General features: G+C 39.4%; 1 protein-coding gene across 2 annotated transcripts in view; it reads left to right on the top strand.

The window, feature by feature from the left end:
• The first annotated feature begins 915 nt into the window (after nt 1–915).
• Nucleotides 916–24638, top strand: part of LOC149070641 (uncharacterized) — a 32883-nt gene continuing 9160 nt past the window's right edge. The window contains exons 1-2 of one of the 2 annotated variants that reach the window (XM_089249023.1): nt 916–1061; nt 2690–2763. In XM_089249023.1, coding sequence (XP_089105149.1) covers nt 2714–2763 — 50 coding nt within the window. In that variant the 5' untranslated portion in view covers nt 916–1061; nt 2690–2713. Of the gene's footprint in view, nt 1062–2689; nt 2764–8930; nt 9573–24638 lie in introns of those variants that run through there. The other variant, XM_089249022.1, reaches the window with a different exon arrangement.

Raw genomic sequence — 24638 nt, forward strand, 5'->3', positions numbered from 1 at the left:
TTCTGAACATTGCTCAGCGGTGGTTAAAAAACTCGAATAGAATAGTCCTTCGCAAAAGAGGCTAATTCTCCAGTCTCCTCCGTTATTATCTGGGAGTCTTCTATATCGCGCGTGGGGCTGGCCAAAGCCCAAATTTCGGACACTAGCTGGGTCAGGTTACAGCGAAATTGACCGATTTCGGGCTTTGGCCGTAACATATGTAAGCCTATATATGCGTGGCCCTATCGTATCAATTTCGTTAGAGCTGTGCTTCGTGTTATTACTCGTGCTGCCATCTGTCTTCCACATTTCTAAGTAAAAAATGCAAGTGCCTGAATTTTAATGCTATGTAAATAAATGGCCAAGACTTCTTGAACTGAAGGTTGATGAGCTTATCAATTGTGTCCTCGTGATTTGACGTACGCATGAATACACACTCCTACGTTAATCGCCGGAAGAAAGCTATTACACAGAAAAAGGGTTCGTTCAAGTTCTTTGTCGAATGAATACTCATTTTTTTAACGTAAGAATAGCTTAAGGAAAGAAAAACACGACACGGGCCGAGGTTAATGCATGCGGTATCTCGATGAGCATATTTCCTCTTTGTGTCTTATCTGCTGCGATTCAAGATAAACCTTGACGAGTCCTTTTGGGATCTCTGCTGAATTTCAAGGTGCTTTTCCTTTTATGTTTTCTTCTCGTTATGGTGCGAGAAACCGAAAATGGCTGTAATTGGCTTTAAGTTCCTTTTATCAGGACCTTGTTTATGGAATTCGTCGCCGGGTGCAATAAACAGGATGATATTTTATGGTTTCTCATCCCTTTCACTTTTTTTTTATTCAGAATTTATGACGAGACTCACCCAATGGAGAAAGACTAATTTGGAGATTAAAACGCCGTCCAATGAATAGGGTATATTTTGTGGCAGAACTCCTCAGACGCCGAACGCTTTTCCCTTCTGGAGGCGCCGTGATCGTATAGTGGTTAGGTTAGTAAATTGCGTTGTGTCCCACCTGGAAATTCAGTTCTTGAAAGAGTTGACTATATAAGCTCTGTACAGTATTCAAGCTGTCACCGGACAAGTTGAGTACTTTAGTTATTCTTGTTATTTCTTTATTATTACCCAGCCAGGACTTTTAGTTCCTCCTCCCGCCCACATTGATTTTCTAACATTTTTTTGGTATTAAGCTCATTCAGAAGAGTATTTACAGGAAGTCTTTGCAGGCTATAGTCCAGCAAGTTCGAAGGGGTGGAAAGTTCAAGAAATGAGTGGCGAAGAAAATGATTAGAATGGGGGAAGAGCGGCAAAATTTGTATAGTCCGCAGGGGGTAAAACCATAGATCTGCCTCTTCCCAGAAAGCGAGAAGCTAGGACGGTGAATAACCAAACGATTGACCTAGAGAGTTGCAAGCACGTAACAGACCAAAAAAGTGACCTAGAGATCAAGAGGCCATGTCAGTGAGTGGTCAAAAGAGTGACTTAGAGAGTTTTCCAGCAAATTAGTGACCTATAAAGCTAAGCGCTATAGGCCAGTGAGCGAACAAAGAAGTGACCTAGAGAGCGGGAGACCAGGTCAGTGAGTATCCGAGAGAACGCAGGACCGGGTGAGTGAGCGATTAAAAGAGTGACCAGAGTGTGCGCTCAAGCATGTAAATGTCTGAAAAAACGTGCAAGCATGCGAATAACCGAAAGTGATCTAGTGAGCGACCTAAAAAGTGACCTAGACAGGGTGTGAGTTTGGTGGGAAACGAAAAGAGTGATCAAGAGAGCTAGAAACTAGGTCAGTGAACGACCAAGAAGTGACCAAGAAATCATGCTATCACGTGAGTGACAAAAAGGGTGGTTAGAGACATGGCGTATTTACAGGGGGTATGGGCTAATCGGGCTATAGCCCGGGGCGACAAATTCGAGGAATGAGTGATTAAGAGAATTATATTAGAATGAGAGAAGGGCGTCAAAATGTGTGTAGCCCACAGGCGGCAAAACCATAAATCCGCCTCTCTGATTACTGTCGGGCCTCAAGACTAGGACTATAACAACCTTTCTGTTGTGTGGGTTATTGGGTTATGTGGGTTATACACAACGGCATTGAAGAGGGCGTTGTTTTCACACCAGGGCCACAAAATTATTTTTTGCTCCACGTTGCAAGATCTTTGAACCAGGTTCACATGGTTCTTTTGATTCTCTACTTCGAGGCGCGAATGCTATAGCCGATCTCCCGGTTAAAGTCTCTCTGAAGAGAGCAACAGGCCCACAACAGTGCAAACATTCAATCACTACGTTTCACTCAAAATTTAAAATATAGGTGGCAGCACTAAGAATTCACGCACACCACCATATACGCACTCAAACTGTTAGGTATACACACTCACACTTCCGACGCAACTCAATCGGTAGTAAATTGCCCATGGCGATAGACCGGAGTTGCGTTTGGTTTGAAAGAAAGAAAAGTAAGCCAGGCCGTCTCATTCGTTTATCACACTCGAAACCAAGCCCGAAATTTCAACGGTACTGCTAATTAATAACAGCACGGATGTACGACAGCTAATTATTTTTGGAATATGATATTACTACTGTATATCAGCCTCTCCTCATCCCACAGAGGCTTTCAGCTTCAACGCCAAATATTGATTTCCGAATACGATGTGTGCTACGATTATTAATTAATGCACATGTCGTCAGCAAAATAATGTCGATTTCATTTTACAGCTGAAGTCTTTCATCCCTTATGGAATGGACCATTCGCCGTACACTGCTGACATGGCGTCCGTCTTCTTCTTCCTGTAAGTACATTTTTTTCCGCTGTTATTTTTAAGGCAATTACAATTCATGAGATCATGTCCGAATCATCAGTCAGTCATAAGGTCACAACTCAATGAAAAATCTATGGTAAAATTCACCTCAAAAATTCTCTTTTCCTAACGTACTATTTTTTGCCATTTAGTACGAAATTATGCAAGACCATTTTCTGCTATTGCGAGCATTGGCTTCTTCTGGATGAGCAAACGGAGCAACAGGCCCACAACAGTGGCCTCGAGTCGAACAAGAGCCCTCAAATTACCGAGGATTTTCTTCCTCTTTTTTTTTCCTTCAGTACAGTATGTGTAATACGGTAATGTGATAAATGCGGTTATTATACAGAATAAACCGATTATTATACATAATCGCGAGCATTTTGGTGAGTTTGATGAATTTCCATAAATTAATCACTTTTACCGGCAACTATGCATAATACCCAAGTGCCGTTGGTAAATTCAGTAAGTACTAAAAAATGGTCACTTTCACTAGTGATTACCACCAAGTGTCGCGTCGTTCGTAAACATGATAAATCGTACTATATGTGATATAATAAACATGATAATTCATTCATGTATCGTATCATTATATTGAGGTGCGATCGTAAAATTTGTTATCGTTACATCAGGTACCGACTATCTTAATCCTACATAATAGACTTATTTGAAAATTTTTTTATATTCATCAAATTCACCAATTACACTACGGTATTATGCATAATCGCAGATAAAGGCGATAAATTTCAAGTATTTATCAAACTTCCCAAGACGATTGATAAAATATGCATAACAACCGGTTATTATGTATAATATATAACCGATTTATCCCATTTACCGTAACGTATACATTGTACAACATAAATTTTATTCAAGCCTCCAGTAATGGAAGGCATATTGTTATTTTTATAAATCAAATAAATGGTTAGGTTTCTCGGAGGCACCCTCTCCCCTCGGACAACGTGCAGGCATCTTCAACCTTGTTGCTTGCGAGCACCCAGAGCACTCGATGCTCGTGTCAGATTTCCCTCTCGAAAGCACTTGATCAACGTCCCAATTAAATACCTGGTGTAAATGTATTCAAGGATAGAAATCATATTGATCATATACGCATCAAACTTGTCATAAGGGTGCTCTTCTTTTTGATGATGGGGTACCCGCAGTGCTCGCGACTAGAAAGAGGTCGAAGACATCTGACTATATCCTCCCTCGGTTTGAACCTGGGTCCGCGACAGCAACCTTTTCACGGTGGTAGACGAACATCTTACCACCACGCCGTCTCTCTCGGTTACTATCTCATTATCACTATTATAATGTATGGCATCAGGGCCTTCAAAATATTACCTTAATTTGAATTAAATTCAAAAATATTGCCTTATAATTTTCCCGTTATTTCATCTCTTCTTTTTCATAGTTATTGTTCGTTAGTACTTGTACTTGTACTAGATAAATGCTTTTTATGGGCATTTTGTATTATATTTTATCATATATATAGTCTTTAGTTTTTATGATTGCATTTTTAATTGGGCTGCTGTATTTCGGAAATATATGGCATCCATATTTGTTGTGGCATCTTTTCCTCATCCACCTCGTTTGGCATTTTACCTATTGCGGCCTTGTATTTGTATTTGTATTATCTTAAGTTAAAAAATAAACCAAAATTTACATTTTTGATTAAATTTCGCTCACTAGATTCAAATGAAAACCACGCCTACCCCTTATGCTGAATAACTGTTCTTTATAACATTCAAGAATCACCCTGAATTTTATGACATGCAGTTTCAAATTAAATGTTTAAAAACAAACTGCTATTGCTTAGTTTCTTCTAAGAAATATTTGAGGAAACTACTTTGCAAAGTTTTTCTTCTTGTTCTTCTTTTTTTAAATTGCAGATGGAGCAATATTTGAAAAAAAAAAAAAAAAACTTGTCATAAAGCAGACGTCTAGTTTCTGCAGTCGCGTTGATTGTTTCTCAAGGAGCTGTATTGCAATGCTGCTCCATATCAAATCGGTTTCTTGCTGGGACTTTTAACACATTTTACAAAATAAAATGCATCGGTTCTTCTTTTGAACCGTGCACAACTCCGGTCTACCGTCATTGGGCACAATTTACTACCATTTTATTCGCTTTCAAATGTGAGTTGTGCCGAAGTTGTGAATATTTTTTGATGTGATCATTCCAGATCCGAATGAATAACATCTTTCGCAAATTCACAAGTGCTTGGCGTGTCGTTCAGAAACATAGCAAAAGGATCTTCCGAGAGCAGGCCCGTCACTTGGGGAGGGGGGGGGGGCTGGTGGTCTTTTAAAAATACACTAAAAATGATATATATATATATGTACATACATTGATTACATGTGCTTTGCCCCCCCCCCCCTGGAAAAAGTTGAAATGACGGCCCTGTGTCCGAGAACAAAAACGTGGCCAATGGGAATGCAAAATTTTTTTCCAAAACAAAAAGAATTTCTTGTAAGTGCATAACTATGTATATCTTTGAAGAAAGTGCTTACAACACGCAGAATAAAATTTTCGGTAATAAAACATTAGAAAAATGATCTAATGCTTTAAAATTCCTAAAATATAACCAATAGCTCGAAAATGCTCGAAATATGACTTGCCATTAAAAAAATATGGCATTTCATAAAAATCCGAGGCTAAATCATAACATTTAACAAAAAAAAAGTCATTTTGGTTTACTCACCACATTTTCCTTCTCAGTTAATCCAAAGAGTCCTTTAGCTCACATCTTCATTAGGGACTCGCTCACTAAACACTAAGTGCCTTTAGTGCTTCAAAAAATAAACGCTCATTATTTCCACAAAGAGACTAATCATCCCAAAATGCCTTAACACATTGTTGACCGGCCACGAGTAAACTCGTGATCGGTGCGCCTTTGTTTCGCGTCAGCTTCGTTCGGTCAGTGCATTCTTGAAGAGCATAGAGTGTAATTGTTGTTCAGCATACCTCTAGTATGGCTCCTTACAATGATCCACATTTTAGAGAAAATAGTCGCTGGTAGAAAAAAAAATCCAACTAGAACGCGTAGACTGTAGAGTATGCTCTCCAAAAGTAAAACGCAGCGAAACAAGATATATTTGCAAAACCCGTTGTGTACCATTACACATAGGTGATTGCTACACCACTTATCATACCAAAAAGAAATTTTACATAAAGTTCATTAATATATTAAATCATTATAATTTAATATATTAATGATTCATCAAAAGTTTATTTACATTGTTTCACTTCTGCATCCAATTCCGAAATAATCGCCGGTGAGATGAGAAACTCTGAGGAAAAATGCCGGTCACCAATGTGTTAACAGTCCTAACTTCAACCTCATCAGAACATGTTTCCGAAGCGAGTGTGTGAGATCCTCTGTGTTCGTCACATCATCCGAATACTTTTGGTTTTGGTTCTTTTGTTTCCCTCGATATCTGACCACTCGTTACATTTTTATGAACTTTTAGACTTTGAAAAAATATAAATTTCAAAAATCTATGTGTGTGTGAATTCAACCTTCCCATTGGTCAATTGCAAAATCGGAATATTTATATAATGACACGTGTAAAATATTATATTTACACATGTCGCGCGAATAAGAATTTCTGCAAAATTTCAAAATTTTTGGTGCCGTATTTTTTTTAAGCTCACGGATGAGTTCAAAAACTGCAATCTGAGAAAATCATGTTCAAAGTATTTTTTTTTTTTTTTTGCACACATTTGCACTATAATTCAATATTTCTTCCTTTTATTTTCAAGGAACAAATTAGCCAATTGACATGAAATTTCCCGCATTTCATTTGCAATCGAATGAAGTATTAAGTCATTTTTGAAAAATTGACTTCAAGGGTTTGTGTAATGAACTCTGAAGTCTGCACGGCGATAGACCGGAGGTGTGAAAGAAAGAACTTTTCACCTCCAAAAACCAGCTGAATTCTACAAAGACGGATATTTAAAATAGAAGAAAATAACAAAATTTATAGGATACGTCGCTTAAAACACTTAAACGATCGCTCACGAGATTTCTCGTGTTTCAATGCTGATACGTAAAAAGACCGGCAACGAGATTTCTCGTTTTTATCTCTTTTCTCTGACAATTATCTGTTCTAACAGTATAGTTGCTAAGTATTACAAAATATTCGAATGAATTCGCGTGTTGCAGGCTTTAGTGCGTATATACATCTTGAGCTTGCTGGGCACTGGTATTCTCATAATAATTTCAATTTAAGGAAAATTAAATTCTCTTGAATAATGTCAAGAAAGAACACTAGTTTGTGTAAGGGGTCATTCAAGTATTACGTCAGCATCGAGGGGGGAGGGGGGTTTCGGATTTGCTGACTTTTGATAACAAGTGGGCAGTGGGGTTTGAAGGTTGCTTACGTCATCAACCACCCCTTTTTGAAGACATGAAATATTCTAAGCTGCAGACGAAATTTTGCTGACAAGTGGGGGGGGGGTCAAAAATGGCTGAAAATCTGCTTACGTAATACTTGAATGACCCCTAACGAAATGAGTTTTCTGGAGTCTTACGCAGACGATTTTCGAGATTTTCTCGATATATAGACGATATATCGAGCGATAACGACTGTGATTCTATTACCGATTCTGAAGATAAGTATGTATGATGGTGACTATTTATAAAATTCATAAGGGTGTGCCCGAAAAATAGTGATAGTGATGACGAGATTATTGTGCGCAAACGTAAAACTACGCAACTAAATATAAGTTCAAGTGAGTCCAAACAATCGGAAAAGGAAGATGTTTGGATAAAAAAGGACAGAACCATAAATCTAGAAGCTTTTGAAAGCAATTCTAGAAGCAATTCTGGAGTAAATATTTTACCAGAAGATGTTCAAAGCATACCGCAATGTGCTGCACTGTTTCTGGATAATGATTTTTTCCCCATAATGGCGGAACAAACCAATATTTATTATGAGCAAAACTGGAACAAGTATAAACCTCAGCGTAAAACTTTGAAATTTCAACATGTGACATGTACAGAATTGAAGAAATTCATTGTTCTGATAATTCTAATGGAGCAAAACTTTAAATCAGATTTGAAGGAATACTGGTCAACTGATCCCCTTATTGAAACACCAATCTTCTCTAAGGTTATGAGTAGAGCTAAATTTGAGCACATTTTACGATTTTGGCATTTTTAAACCAATGCATTACAAGGTCCTAATACAAATAGGTTATACAAAATACATGTAATCCGATGAAACCTACAAAATACGGTATATTAGTGAATGGTGTGTGAAAGCAAAATATGATACGAGTCGAGTCTGTGCAACCCATAAAAAAAAAAGGAGTGAAACAAGGTATATTTGTAACTTTTGTGCTGTACCTTTGCATAAAGGAACTTGCTCTCAAAAATATCATACCCTGCGGAATTACTAAACTTATTTTAAAAACCACCTTTATAATATATTAGTATTATAAGGTTAATAAATATGTGGATTTTTAATTTTCCCCCTATATGTATTTGTTTTTCATTTCCAAACGAGAAAATCGCCGGTTTTACACTATAAAAGTTTGATAGAATCCCTTTCATAAAACTCAGAAAATCCAACGAATAAAGCTCATAGGTTACTTATTGCAAATGCAAATCTTATTGGTTGAATTTTTCGAGTTTTATAAAAGGACTTTTAGAAAACTTTTATAGTGTAATACGGCCTAAGGGAAATAACATGCGGTCATTTAAGTGTTAATAAAGGTGAAGTTTCCCTCTTTCTTCATCAAAAAGCTCAGAAGAAAAATAACCGAAAAATAACTTTCGGGACGACTCAATAGTTTACTTCTAATGTTTTGGAGGTGGAAAGCGAACGAGCGAGAGAGAGAGTGAGAAAGACGGCGATGGCCGTTCATTTATGGTGGTCATCGAACTCTTCCGATATATTCCGGGAAAAAAGTATTTCACTTTGTAGTAGAAGTAGGCGATGCATCACATCACATCACTAGGTCCAGCTGAACACATAATACATATGCACTCACTCACTCGTGTATGTATATAAAAACTACAAAACCGCCAAGGACGGCTTCCGGCGTTTCTTGTTCTTCTTTGTGACTTCATTGTCTCGTGGTTCGATGAAATACGGCAAAAAATAATAAAAATCCGTGACGTGATGGCCGTTTTAATAATATATAATACGGTAGTTGTTGTTGTTGTTGTGTGATAACACGGGTTAGTCGCGTTTTGCGTTTCACCGGGACAAGAACCAACAAAAAATACACAAATTTGGTCTCTTCTCTCTTTCGTGATTTGGAGGCAGGAAACGCTAAAATATTTTATGGACCGAAATTACAATAAAATAACATCCACGAAACCTACTGATAGAGAATCGGGAAGAAGATCACGAAGAAGAGCTTGTGTCTGTGCCTGATTTTACCCACTTCCATTCGTATGGCACATTTTTTTTTTTTATTCGAAAAAGCCGGAAATGTTCGTCTCGTCTCACGACATGTGATTCAATACCTGTGTCTGTGTGTGTGTGAAATGATCATTCGAGTCAAAATCTGCTACCGTAGTAGTAATGATGAGTAGTTGATACGTATATACTATTCCGTGTGCCGAGCGACCAACTTGCAACATTTGAGGTTTGATGGGATCGAACACCTGGTGAGACGTGTCGCAACAAGAAAAAAACAAAAACCTCATTCCTTGTGTCTTTACATTTGTACAAACAGCGTATGATTTCGTAGCCGCCGCCCCGACACGTAGATTTCTACTCATGGATTTCGACGACCTGGATATGAGGAGTAGAATGAACAATACGGTTAACGTACCGTTAGCGTGGTAAGTTTTTCGTTTGAATCATATCTATCCATTGAAATATGACATCTCATCGATACGCGTACGTATACAGGATGCACGGGAAGGTCCCTTTATCCCGGAATAACTCGCAAACCGTGGACCCTAGAAGCATACTTTCATTTGGAAAAAAGTATCCAAATAACGTGTAGACGCCAGATAGCGTCATTCATATTGCAAGGAGAATTGTATAGTTATTGAAACAAGAAAATTAACTTTTTATTTGGTCATCCCTGTCCTCCAACTTCTAATTAGAAAGTTGTTGCCTCTTGAGCCCAAAACAGATAAAAAGTGTATGTTGTTAAGTGCAATATTCGCTTGGATATTTAAAAAATTGCTGAAAATGAGGGAAAAAGTGGAATAAACTAAGTAAGCTCATTATGCTGTTCTTTTCTTCATCTTCAGTGATTTCTGAATTCAAATATCTCGGCGAATGTTGTATTTAAAAACATTAATTTTTTTTCCTCAGAAGAGACGGGTCAAGAACTGTTGACAGCGGGTCACAGAAACAAACTTTACGTCAGGTTGCACTACACGTACACGCACATTCCCGCATGTACCGATTCGTTGGGGGTTCCGCGGAAGGGGGGGGGGTAGTAGGTAGGGTCTCCAAAAAATGGCTCGGGGATCTATGATGTTCTTAAGTCAACCACCTCGTTGGGCAATTTGCCTGTTGTAGCGTTGTATATGTATTTGTATTTGTATTTGTATTAGGTGTTTTAGGCCAGAATAGCCAAATGAGAAGTTAATTTTCTTTTTTAATAACTATACAATCCCCCTTGCAATATGAATGGCGTATCTGAAATCTACATGTTATTTGGATGATTTTCCTAACTGGAAGCATGATCAACGGTTCGCCAGTAGTTAGCGGCCAAGGGACTTACGGCATCACTTTGTATATTAGTGACAATACCGCTCGTTGGTTTTGGGTTCGGGCCCGACGTTTTTTGGTGTCATTCTCTTTGGAATTTTGTGCTCTGCGCGCATTAGTTCCCGATTTTTGTAATTTTTGTTGTACTTTGCCCTCATATATTATGAGATTTTAAGAAGAACGTGGAAATTTTCAAACTTGCAGCCTCGTACCTTTACATGTTTTTGAGATATAGACTATGAACGACGTATCTGAGGTCTACACGTTACTTGGATATTTTTTCGAATGGGAAGTCTAGGATTAATTATTCAGGAGTTATTCCAGAATAGAAGGGACTTTCCTATGCACCTGTGATGTACAGCCTACACTATTGACGTTTCAGAATGATTTGTCAGAAAAAAATAGTCTCTCGAAGTTCGTCGGATTCGCAAGCATTTCATTTGATTTGCGATTCGGAACTTGCTCGAATACGTGCGGTTTTATTCCTGGATTCAGAACATATTAATTTCAAACTAATCGTTTCATTTCATGAATTGACCGCAGTCCCGACGCATTGTTTTTGTGATGATATACTACTGCGCGCTCAATGAGGTGCATGCACCTCGTGAACATTCCACTAGGGAATTTCTAACGAATCGGTTACACGCAGGAACGTGTTGTGTGTGGGTATATGTACAGAGTACATAGGTAAAAGGGAGCATGAAATTTATTTGTATATGTGCGTGGCCCCTTAATGTGTTTATATTGTCAGAGCTATACTTGTTCTGGCGTCCTATTGGTGGTGCCATCTGCCTTCATATTTTGAAGTGAAAATGGCAAATGACCGAATCGCTGTTTCATTCGGTTTTGGGTTCAGTGTCGTCTTAACAGCATCATAGAAGGCCCACGGGCAAAGTGATGTTCTGGGGATACGCATCGGCTAACCCGGCCACACCTGGAACCTCCAGGGGGTTTTCCATCTTTTCTCTTGAGGGCCCATAATGCTCTTAAGGCGACCCTGTCTGGGTTCCTCTTCCTAGCTTAAATTTACACAACACTCACTCTAGAAAAGTAGACTTCAAAAACCAAATCCATCCCGACGTGTGATAAAAACTCGGCGAAAAATGATAAAAACTCTAGAATTATTGTAATATCTAATCTCACTGTTATGAGGCCTCCCTATACACTTCAGAGACTTGAAGACAGTATTGTTTAGTCTGTTCCGGAGAACCGATATCTATGAACCGCGATCTTCTCCGTCGGCTCCCATTTCTCATAAACAAAGACGAGCAAATTTCCGAATCAAGTTCGTCAACAGCTCTGTTATGGGTAAGTTACGATTTTTTAATTTTTTTATTTGGCGTAGGGGTGAGTAGTTGTAGAACATCCCACTACTACTATAAACTGCACATGGTCTTTGCAAACATTCCTTCGAGGAACTTCTAACGAATTGGTGCATGTCGGGAAGAACGTCACGATGAGGATCCGACCACTGATAGCATAAACCTGATTTTTTTTTTTTTTTCGTTTTATTAAAACGAAGATTTATCTTCAGTATCATTACATTGATGAAATGCTTCGGTGTGAAGTATATATTGGAGGATGAAGTCTCCATTAACTTCGTTTTTTATACGTCCTTTTAGATACGGAATCACTCATCTTCCCCCCGCAAAGTCCTGGACAGTTTACATTGGGGCCAAAAAGTTGATAGCCAACTCCCCTCTCGTGATTAATTTGTGCGTAATCCCAAGTGTTGTCGAAAGTTCGACTACAATCCTGTATCATGCGTGGTCATCGTGAGACCATTCCGATAACTCAGGGGTTCTTAACCTTTTTCGGCTCCGACCCAAAATCAAAAAGATCAGCATCATGACCCATGGGACTGTTTGTTTTTTTCATATTAGTGAAAAGCCAGTGATTCAAACCAATATTTCGAGCACAAAAGATATTGAAGCAAGGTTCAGCCCGATCACTCATGCCGGACTGGTTTCCTTGACCTTCTGTCGACAAAAATTTGAATTCCCTCTTCGTGAGAATAACTTTCAGCAAACAGCATTCAAATATACCATTTTTATCAATTTTTAAACTTTTTACGAATTCATGGGACACCCTGTATGCATTGGCGTACGCAAAAGGGCCGAGATTACAGTGTTATTTTGCAGGCAAAAACGTAAACCCCCCCCCCCCCCGTTCAGAAGAATCCAATTGGGAAAATTCTGCGTACGCCTGTGCCTGTTGTGGCGACAGCGTCCACCACTGGATGGCGCATGGGAAAAGAGCGCGCCTGCGCGGAGGGACTAGACACGTTTTGCCGCTCAAACCTTATAGCTCAGTGCTCAAACCAGACGGTCACGTCAACGACTCAGTATTGTGAAATACAGTCAATTCCCGTTTTAACGAATACCGTTATAGCAAAAATCTCGTTTTAACGAAAACTTTTTAAACCCCCAGAAAAGTTTACATAGGAACAATGTAAAAATCTAGAATTCCTTTTGTAACGAAATTTCGTTATTACGAAGTGATTTCTCTAGTCTCTTCGGATTCGTTATAACGGTATAGGGGCCGTTCAAGTATTACGTCATCATCATTTATATATAGTCTTATATATAAATGTGAACGTATGTATGTATGTATGCTCTTTATACAAATCTACAGTTTTAGACCGATCGTCGCCAGATTTTGCATACATACCAAACAGGTCCGGGATTGAACCGTAGGCTACTTTAAAACTTCGTCAGAGCTGGACAAATGCCCGAAATGGGCAAAAAAAACTGTCGGGCAACAATGGTTTTGGGGACTCAACAATTAATTTCGGAACGTTTACTTTGGTTACCGTGGTTTCCAACAATGCGTTTCAGACGTGTATATATGCCTTTACAATGGTTTGTCACACCTTTAATTCTGTTATTATAACAGTTTATTCCTTTATAACGGTTTGTCACTTTTCCAATCCTCCCATTAATTGCAGAAAACCCGGGAAGCGCCGGGGTATTTCTGCTAGCCTATATACAGGGTGCCCTGTAAGTGATAATGCGGCCTTTATCTCATCAACCACCCATCGTAGAGGTATAGTTTCAATTTAAAAAATGCGTAAAAGGCATTTGAATAATATTCGCTGCACAAGCTGAACGTATGACGTCGCTAACGACAGAGAACAACAACTACGACGACAAAACTGGGAATAAAAATGTTCAACGCCAACTGATGAACTCAATGCTTGCCTCAAATCATCAACACTCTGGCACGAAGTTAAAAAATTATCATTATCCACAAACATGCGAGTTCAACTGCGAAATGACTCAGCACTGCTATCATTTTCACATCAGTTGACCAACCAGTAGACCCAAGCACTGGACCGATTACGTTCCCAAATGGATTTTGCCAGTTGTTAAACTCAGTTCAAGAACTTGCAGACAAAGTCTTCCCAAACATTCAACAAAATGACCAAAACCATGAGTGGCTTTCTGAGAGCGATTCTAGCACCGAAAAATGACAGTGTGAACAAGATCAACGAAAAAATCCTAAAAATTATTCCGGGAGACTCCACATCTTACAAATCGGTTGACACTGTCACAGACACGGCACAGACATTTAGTTCTGTATCCTGCAGAATTTCTGAACTCCTTTGGATATTCCGGGTGTGCCACCACACAATTTGACCCTCAAAGTCGGAGCACCTATAATGCTTTTAAGAAATTTGGACACACCGAGACTCTGCAATGGCACCAGACTCTACGCGAAGAAATTGCACAATTGCATCATTGAAGCAACGATTCTAATTGGATGTGACAAAGAAAAAGAAGTCTTCATTCCACGTATCCCAATTATCACCGAAGAAATGCCATTCACTTTCAAGCGATTACAGTTCCCGATTCGTTTAACTTTTGCCATGACAATCAACAAAGCGCAAGGCCAGTCGTTAGCAGTGGCAGGTATCAACTTATTTGAGCCCTGTTTTTCACATCTTTTCGTCACCTGTTCGCGTGTTGGTAATAGCAAAAATTTGTACATCTACACACCAGATGAAAAAAGAAACAATATTGTGTATCCACAAGCGATTGCCTGAAGATTTTAATTAAAATATTTAAATATAAAAGTAATTTTCTCTTACTTGATGCAGAAATTTTTTTGATTAAGAAATAATTAATAAGCTATACATATATAAATTTTTTACGGGGCGGGCAACGTCGCCGGGTATCAGCTAGTAATTGATATTAATGATATCCATATGGGGGTTCCCTCAAATAAAATTATACTTAGGTTCACCATACGTCATCGAGGAGAATCAGGAAACTGAGATCCTACACACGAGGGTATCACTAAATTTTGCAAAAATTGAAATTTATTGCTTTAAATTCAATTTGCTAATTATTGAAGGGAGTGAAAACAAAGGGCTGTCACAAATATTTTCATGGAAACACTTCCACTTTTTCCGAAATGCACTTTGTTTACGTGCGAATGTTTGGGATAAGCTCTATCAGATTATGCTGGGATATCTCCCGGGATTATTTCGTGCTGTATTGCCGTGTTCCAAGTTTTTTTGGTAGAAACAAGAATATTTTTGGTAGAAATTACATATGTAAAGGTAGTCGTTTCTATTAAAAGGCAACAACACATCCACCATTTTCGTACACTTCGGTATTTTTCATCTCTCGATAACGGACACACGTGGGGCCGAAAATATTGTCCACTAACCAGGAGTGCACGTTAGTGGATAGTAAGATACATTGAGTCTCGTCGACGAATTCAAAGTTGTGTCCGCTAACTCGAATGTCCGTTATGGGAGGTTCCACAGTAGAATGATCGTGTTCCTTATGTTAACGACGAGAGGGCTGTAAGGGTACCTTCCTGGGTTAGTTAAAACCTTCTGGAATCAACAGGTGAAGTTGAAATTTCCAATTTTTTTAGACTTGAACAGCTCCAATTTTAATCAAAAGGTTAAGGTCCCACTAATTTTTTTTCAAAACAGAACATTTCCGAAATTCAAACGTGGATAATTCCCTTGAATGTTGATCAAGAAACTTAATATTTTAATATTCTTCTACCATTTCTACATGCTGTCTGTGTGTTGCGCTATTTTCTACTTTTAGTGAAGCAAACGCATTCCGGAGAAATGCGTTTTTTACTGTTACTGTAAATTTAGCAAAAGTGGAAATGTTCCCCTTTGAAAATAAGCTCCTGAAATCGCAGTGAACACAAAAATGTATTTCACGAAAAAAATATTCAAATGCTCATATTGCATTGAGAAAAATTGTGTGTGTGTGTGTGCGTGCGCGCGTGTGAATTCGGTAAATGGGAATCTTAACTACACTCGAGTACACTTATAAGATGCCCGGATATAACATACGGTTCCGCAACCTTCGATTTTTGTTTCATTCGCTTCAATATATTCTCACCTCTGTTATTACATACCCCGTTTTAAACATACACTGCGGTTATAACATACGGAAGAGACTCCCTTAAGCTAGAAAATAATTCGAATATAACATAATGCATGGGTTGGCGGGTGGGGGAAGCAAAACGAAAACACACCCGGTTAAAAACGTATAGTGAAAAAACAGAGTCATAAAAGCAAAATGTGCATTTTCTATGAGCGATGTTTCGTTCCCCAAGGGCAGGGATTCCCAAACTTTTCTAACCACGACTTTCTTTTGATAAGAAATTTATAGGTATGCGATCCCACCTACACAGGATGACCATATGTGAGGATTTTTCGCGACATTCCCGATTTACTGTTAGTAAATGTGCTATCTCATGTCTCAAAAGCATTTTTCGGAACGTCCTTTTTTTCTCTGTGATGAATGAAATCAAATTATTTTTCAATATTTAGTTGGCAGTTCTGTTTTATTATGTAATTGGAAGTGTAGGAAGGTGTGTGTATGTTCCTTCATTTTCATATACAGTGTGATTCAGAAAAGAAAAATCGTTTGATTTCAAAATGTTTCTTCGCTTGAAATCAACCTTTGATAATATTGTTCATAATACGTAGACATTTCTCCCTCACCCTTTATATTATCATATTACTTACCGTTCTGTTTTTCAATTTCGAAAAATGCCTACACAATTTTAAAATCGGATGATTCTTTCCGTCACCTTGTACAGGTATTGACTTGACATATTGATTACAAATAGAATTTGGCAAAATTACATTATATGACTTTTTTTTTCTACGATTAATGATATCACGTATTCAAGATGGCAATTCCCTCGATGAGGTATGATGAACCTAAGTACATGTATAAATGTGTAATTTTTATTTGAACACTTATGCATATTACTAATATTAACATGGCTCCCCACAAGGGTGGGGCTGACAGGTCTTCAGCTCTGGGGCCCGGGTCAGTTATCATTTTTTGTTTTTTCATGCTATAAATTCACTATAGAAGAGCCCGTGAAAAATCTGGCTTGCGCCCGCCACAGATCCCAGCCTAGGGGCCCTGCTCTAGGATGTGAGGGCCATGGAATTAAATAATTTTTCATTCAGAAATAAGTTATCAAGTTTGACTGCGGACCACTTATGCCATCGACGCCGACTATAGGTTGAGAAACGCTGCTCTAGAGAATTTCTAACGAATCGGTTACGTGCAGGAACGTGTTGTGTGTGTGTGTGTATGAGTGGCCCTAACGTATTTATGTTGTCAGAGTTATGTTTGCTTTCGTGTTACAGTGGTGCTGTCATCTGTCTCCATACATATTTCAACTAAAGCTACGATATTTCAAAATGAGCACCTTTTCCCCCGTTTGGATGTATCCCGAGCTAAAAACGGCGCTCATATTGAAATGTGATAGTTTTATCGCAGTTTTATAGGGTCGTCTTCGCCGTCGTTGGGAACGGACGTGCTATTATCGCGCTCCGCTCACCGACACGCCAGTGCGCCATTTTGTGTCTTTCTTTGTGTTTTTCTTCGTTCTCGTGAGTTTTACTTAGCGTGTTGTTTATTTTTGGGTCATATTCTGCGGTGATTTTCTTTTTTTTTTAGCGCACGTTGGATTGTGAGATAAGTGGTTTTTTTTTTTTATATTGCTCTCATTTTTTTTTAAATTTTCGTTGTGTATTTTCGATCGACTTATATTTATTTTTCTCGTTCGCATTTCATTTTCGTTGTTTTTTCGCCAGGTTCGCTCGCTTCTTTGATATAAGTTCGTAGGTTTTGGACGTTAGTGTTAGCAAACAGTGTATACTTTTTCCCGGGTACTCTCAATAACGTTGTTTTCCTTCCATTTGGGCCTATTGTTGTAGTGTTAGTGTTTTGAGATAGTTAGCTAAGTTGTTAGTTAGTTAGAGTCGATAGTTAGTTAGAGTTGTAATAAGTATAAATTGTACTTCGTAGCTTAATACTTTTTTTAGAGGGTGTTGTATTCTTTATATACATATTTATTTTATTCTTCGTGATTTAGTGCTGAGCATTCTACTTTACGTAATTTTTTCGTATAATCTCTTACGTATATTTTGCATAGTAATGTATTTTACATTATTTTAATTTCCAGTTAACGTTTCTCATTTTCGTATTGTTAAGTATTATTATTATTATCTAGCTTTAGCAATAGTGTTAGTATGCCTCGACCTCGACTAGTGTTGTGTAGAGCTTGCGACGGGAGGTTTCCCTGGTCTAGGGGTATAGTAGCTGATAGTTTCAATTGTAAGGGGTGCTTGGATAGAAAAAGGCTGGAACACGAGGTCGAAGCTTTACGGGAAAAAGTTAGGGTGCTAGAGGGTCCGGTTATAACGGACCCTCTGGTCGTCGAGCCACCTGTTGATGAAGAAGCAATCTCCACGAACAACGACATTTTAGAGGGCGAATGGGTGGTCGTGGATGAGGTAGAGGGGGATAGTGATAGGGGTTTAATCATCGGCGATTCTATGGTTAGGGAACTTGGGAACCGAGTGTGTAGGGATTTTCGGGGTTTCGAGCGCTGTTGTCTTCCTGGGGGGAAGATTGGCAACGTTCGAGACGTTTTTCATCGCCGAAAGTTGCCCTTGCGGGTGATTCTGTGGGTGGGAACAAATCAGGTAGGAGCGAATATTAGTGAGTCTCTGTCAGAGTACCGGGATTTACTATTATCCGCTAGGGAGGGGGGTTCAGATGTGGCAGTGATTCCAGTGCTGCCAAGGGGTAGTAGGGGATATAGGAGTAGGATCCACCAATTCAATATAGGCCTGAAGGACATTTGCTCCTCACTTGGGGTCACGTTCTTGGAGCTTCCCGCATTTACCGATAGGTGGCTTCGTTCGGATGGGATCCATCTAAATAAGAGAGGGGTCTGGGAGGTTTACGATAGTCTTAGGTCAGGTTTTTTACTCCCAGACCACGTAGTCGGGAATGCGGGTTAGTTAATGATAATCACAACAGTACTGACGGGGAATTACCCACCTCTGACTTGGATGGCTTCTCGATTGACAACAAACCACCGGGCAAATTAAAATGTGTGTTAATAAATGCCAGGAGCTTGGGTAACAAGAAAGATTTTTTAGAAACTATGATAGTTGTGGAGGACTTGGATCTTATAGCCATTACAGAATCTTGGGCAAACGATGGGGATGAATCTTTCTTACACATCTCCGGATACGATACTTTTTTGAGAAATAGATCTGATAGGAAAGGGGGTGGAGTGTTGATATACGTGAAATCATGTTTGAAGGCTAGAGAGTGTAACGTACAGAGAAGTGATATTGAAACCATATGGGTTGAACTTGAGAACAAAAGACGTCATAAGCTTATTGTTGGGGTTTGTTACAATCCACCGAATAGGGATCAAAACTACATCGCCAAAATGCACGATGAAATTTCCTACATGTGTAAGCGAAAGAGGGTTCTCATACTAGGGGATTTCAATTACCCGGGTATTGATTGGGAGAACCTTTCATCTGGAAATCAGTATGAAAGAGACTTTCTTAAGTTGGTGCTCGAAAATTTTTTGTATCAGCATGTATCAGAAGCCACTAGGGGTACTGCTATTTTGGATTTAGTTCTTACTAGTTCTGAGGATCTAGTTGAACATGTTTCGGTGGGGGAAGAGTTTTCTTCCAGTGATCATCGTATCGTCAGATTTCACTGTAACTTTTCCTCGGGTAAGGTTGATAACAAAAGATTGGTTCCTTGTTTTCGGAGAACTAACTTTGATGTTTTGCGAAGAAGGTTAGCGGAAGTTTTCAAAGACCGGTTGGAATCAGTAGGGGTGGTAAGTCAATGGGAAGAATTTAGTACGAAGCTGTCCTCTGTTTTGCACGACGTCATACCCTTTGTTCGAAAAAAGCGTGTTTGTACATCACACCCTCTATGGTTCACGGATAGCGTGCGGAACCTTTATCTTGAAAAGAAAAGAGCATTCAGAGAGTATAAAAGTGGACGAGGTGACCTATCATTGTTTACTGATAAAAGAAGACTGTTGAAGAAAGCGATAAGGGATAGTAAAAAGCAAGTTGAATCTAGGTTGGCAGATAACATTGGCTCTGACCCAAAATCATTTTTTCGATACGTCAATAATGGATGTAAGGGGACAGTTGGCCCCCTCTCGATAGGAGGCTCAAAAGTAGAGAGCAATGTAGGCATGTGTAGTGCTTTCAATGACTTTTTCGCGTCGGTTTTTAATGGAGATAATGATATTCGATATACGGGTGTTGCATGGGGTAATAAAACGCTCAACGATATTCAAGTGGAAGACGTGGAGGTCCTAAATCTTCTAAGAAATGTATGTGCAAGCAAAGCACCAGGACCAGATGATATCTATCCCAGGGTTCTCAGGGAAGGTGCTAATGAATTGTTGGGGCCAGTCGCACAGATATACAGGAGTAGTGTTGCTGAGGGTATCGTCCCGAGAGATTGGAAACTGGCTAACGTTGTTCCGATATTTAAGAAGGGTAGTAGAGAAGTGGTGTCTAATTATCGTCCAGTGAGTTTGACGAGCTCCCTCTCGAAAATTTTGGAAATTATCATCAAAAGGCAGTTTGTGAAGTGGATAGACGAGAATAATGTATTGTCGGATAATCAGCATGGGTTCAGGAAGGGGAAGTCATGTGTAACTAACCTCCTTTGCTTCTATGATTACGTGACTAAGGCTTTGGGTAAGAGCAAAAATGTCGACGTGGTTTACCTTGATTTCCAGAAGGCATTCGATCGGGTCCAACATGGCAAACTCTTGAAGCGTTTACACGAGATTGGAATAGGGGGCAACTTGCTGAATTGGATAGAATCGTGGTTAAGAGATAGGTCGCAACGAGTTATGGTGAACGGGGAATTCTCTGGTTGGACAGACGTCACAAGTGGAGTTCCTCAGGGAAGTGTCCTTGGCCCCATACTTTTTTCACTTTTTATCGATAAACTCGATCAGGGTATCGATGGAATTACTAGCAAATTCGCAGATGATGTGAAGCTAATGGGGGTAATCGGGAATGAAAGCGATAGGGAGTTGCTCCAGACCAACTTAAACAAGATTGCAGCATGGGCAAATGAATGGAGCATGACGTTTAGCGTAGATAAGTGCATGGTCGCTCATTTTGGTTCGAACAACCAACGGTTCTCTTACGAGTTGAATGGTGTCACTATCCCGGATGCAACTAGAGTCACCGATTTGGGAATTCTCATTGACGAGCGACTTAAGTTTTCTGAACATTGTTCAGCGGTTGTCAAAAAATCGAATAGAATGCTTGGTCTCATTTTCAAAAAGGTCTCTTCGCGTTCTCCTAAAGTCATTCTTCCTCTTTTTCGAGGCTTAGTTCGTCCTGGACTGGAGTATGCTGTAAGGTTTTGGAGACCATACCTACAGAGGGACATAGACTTGGTTGAAGGGGTGCAGAGAAGAGCTACGCGTGTCCTTATTGGCACACAGGGCTTGAGTTATGAAGAAAGACTTCATTTTTTGAATATGTTTACATTGGATGAACGCAGGTGTCGAGGAGATATGATCGAAGTGTTCAAAATTTTCAATGGGATGGATAGGATGGACCATGAACTTTTAGTACACCGCCAATCGACTGCTTTTACAAGGGGACACCAGTATCGATTGGTGAGGGACAATGCAAGGTTATGGTGTCGCAGGGAATTTTTCTCCAATAGGGTTGTTAATAAATGGAATAGCTTACCCCCGGAGGTAGTAAATTGTAACACAATTGACACGTTTAAAAAGAAATACGATAAACATGTTGGGGTAAATCGAGAAGCTATCCATTCTTAGAATAAGACAACCATAAGTAATCTTTATGGGCATCGTATAATATTTTATCATGTGTATATATTGTTTGTAATTTGTGTTAATTGCATTTTTAATTGGGTTGCTGTATTTTTGAAACATATGACAACCATATTTTTATGGGCATCTTTTTATCAGCCACCTCGTTGGGCATTTTGCCTGTTGTGGCGTTGTATTTGTATTTGTATTTGTATTTGTATTTATGTAACGCAAATTGTCATAAACATCAATTATGGGTATATTCACTGTTGTGTTACATTTACACTGCTTGTGTTACATTTTAAGAGTTGTTTTTCGCGTTTTTCGTTTTACAGTCCCCCCCCCCCTCCCCGTGAGGGAAATTTGAACTTTTTTTAACAAAAAAAATCCACCTCTAGACCATTATAAGTACTTTAGTGCAAACCGCACTTCTTCAATGGGTTGTTTTGTTATTAATTTCCAAAATGTGCCCAAGACTTTTCGTCCACCCTGTATAAATCCAAAGGCTGTTTGTGTTTTTAGCGCATTACGTAACCTTCACGATGACGCTTCTTGTTGCGCCGTTTCCTGAAGCTGCGACACAATGAGTTTGTTACTCAGCGATTTTTGACTGTGCAATCTTTGTTTTTCTTCGTTATATCTTAGAGCTGTACATTGTGTAAAATTCGTTACACACTCGTACTCTTGCTGAAGGTTGCTGATGTGTGGTGATGCAAAAAATGTTGCTCTTGAAACTGCAACATAAATCATGGGTCGTTATCAAGAGCATACCTGTACAATCGCTCTGCCGCCGTACGCGTAATCAACAAGTTTCTTGCGTGAAGCCGACAGCGTTAAGTGGAATTTATGACGCTACAACGTGTGTCGTAATTAAGTATGTGTCTGGTCCGCGAGAAATCACCTGAAACGAATTTCAATGTGACGTCGTCCACGGTGACCGCCACCCCGACAACCAATGGCGACCTAACTGGTTGATGAAGGTCGTGCATTCGAAGTTCGGCGACCTCCACAGTCCATTTATCCCTCTTTATCGATATCGTTGAGGTTTTAGGGATCGGCGGAAAGTGAACGTAACGTCTCATTCCGACTGCAAATACTATTGGTTTCCCTTTTCTTTGAAAGACCAAGCGTTTAATGGATTACGTCTCAGATTATTGCATATATCGGTAGATGTCCCGATAATCTAGTTGATGAATAACAATCGAGCGTTCGCTCGTGACGTAGCATGGATTTGTTTGATTCTTCGAAGGAAACAATTAGATGGAAAACTTTGCGATGCGTGTGATTATTTTGTCGCGTATAATCGGTGACGTCAGAGTACGTATAGGAAAATACACTCGAATAAGCCGATAAAACGCGTGAATGGGTCGTGATGAGATGCTTTTGTCCTTTGAAGCGATTTCTCGAAGGAAAAACAAAGTGCGGCGAACTTTCATTTCAAGAACAAAAACCCTTTTCAAGAACAAGAGAACGAGGTTGGTCACGGTAACAACTATACAGGGTGGTTCAAGTTGTTTGTCCGTAGGGTTATCCGTGACTTTAGAAGTATACTCCCAGTTATACAAAACGTGGTGGCTCTTTTTTAAGACTGTTCTGAGGAGCCGTGGATAATAAACGTTGTCCCGACAAGGGAGCCATGGTCGGCAAAGTATGAGAACTAGCGCCCTAAATCACAAGTATGACCCGCTCCTTTTTATGGGGACCCATATTTTGTATTAGGGTAATGGTTGTGAAGAAAGAAAAGTTTTTTCAGACAGACTTATTAAAAGGACGGCAAAAAATTATTTCCCTAAAGCGACAAAATTTCTAGGATCGGCCCTGCTGTAATGTTCCAAGGGAGGCCATAGATGTAAATTGGGTGGAAGGGGAGCCGTGAGAGGTAGTTAAATGGGCCACAAAGAGCTGCGAAAAGAAATTTAGATGTGAAGAAATAAAACTCCAAAGCGAAATATGGTGTAAACAGTGTGGCTACATTCAGAATCCAGCAAAAATGCCCAAGGATTCAAGCCCATCTTAACTCATGGGCCCCATCCGAGCATGACCCAGAAGCCTCATATCTATATAAGACCTACATAGTGAGATCTGATAATTACTGTGATTTTTTTTGAGAGTAAGTATGTAAATGTGTTCCCGGGAGGGGGGTGGTGGGAGGTTGTTCATGATGTAGAGATGGCTCTTCATAAAAAACCCCACGAGAGGGAAACTCATCGAACTAGGGTCCGGGAACCTTGTTTATAAAATTTTTGTTCACTTTAAATTTACTCAAGAATCAATCCAGTAAGTAGAAAGGCTTTCACTCTTGGATGAGGGGGGGGGGGTGTCCCTGGATAAGATAGGTTGCCACAAGAAGAAAATATCCAAAGAGGGCCATGGATGAAGAAAGGTTAAGAAACACCGCTGTACAGGGTTTTTTTTTTTTTCAATTAGTACCAGTACATATCCGAGATACACTGGGTCAAACACCAAGAAAACCAAGGCACCCTGGGCTATGTTAAAGCCACACGTTTTATTTCCATTGTGTTTCGGCTAGGGTTACCAGATTCGAAAACTGAAAAGGAGGACGCCTGTACTCACACTCTTAGTAACGTCGCTTTTTCCCAATTTTCACATTGAACATTGAAGCACCGGACACATCCCGCTTCCCCGTCAGAGGAATATCGAAACATTCCCGGAGGATGGGTGTACCCAGAAATTTATTAATTTATGTGAAAATAAAAAACTCTGGTATTTCATATACAGGGTGATTCAAAACTCAACGTACAAACGTTTAGGAGAGGTAGAAAACACAAAAACAAAACCGAATCACATAAGTGTGTAAGACCGGAGACCCCCCCCCCCCAACCTGATCAGCTGGAGAATAAACGGAGATGCAGAAATGACAAGCCAATAGCGGGTGAAAAACTCTTTATTTAGTGATACTTTACACGAGAACAGTACGTGTACACGTCAAGTTTCACTACAAGTGCTCAAAGTTCCTACCATTCACAGTTGGTGATTCACAAAAAAAAATTGTGATACATTAGTATGTGATTCTG

The sequence above is a fragment of the Pholcus phalangioides genome, unplaced genomic scaffold (genome assembly GCF_987345545.1).
Source record: "Pholcus phalangioides strain wild (caught in Gottingen) unplaced genomic scaffold, Ppha-v1.0 ptg000021l_1, whole genome shotgun sequence".
In the NCBI taxonomy this organism is placed as follows: domain Eukaryota; kingdom Metazoa; phylum Arthropoda; class Arachnida; order Araneae; family Pholcidae; genus Pholcus; species Pholcus phalangioides.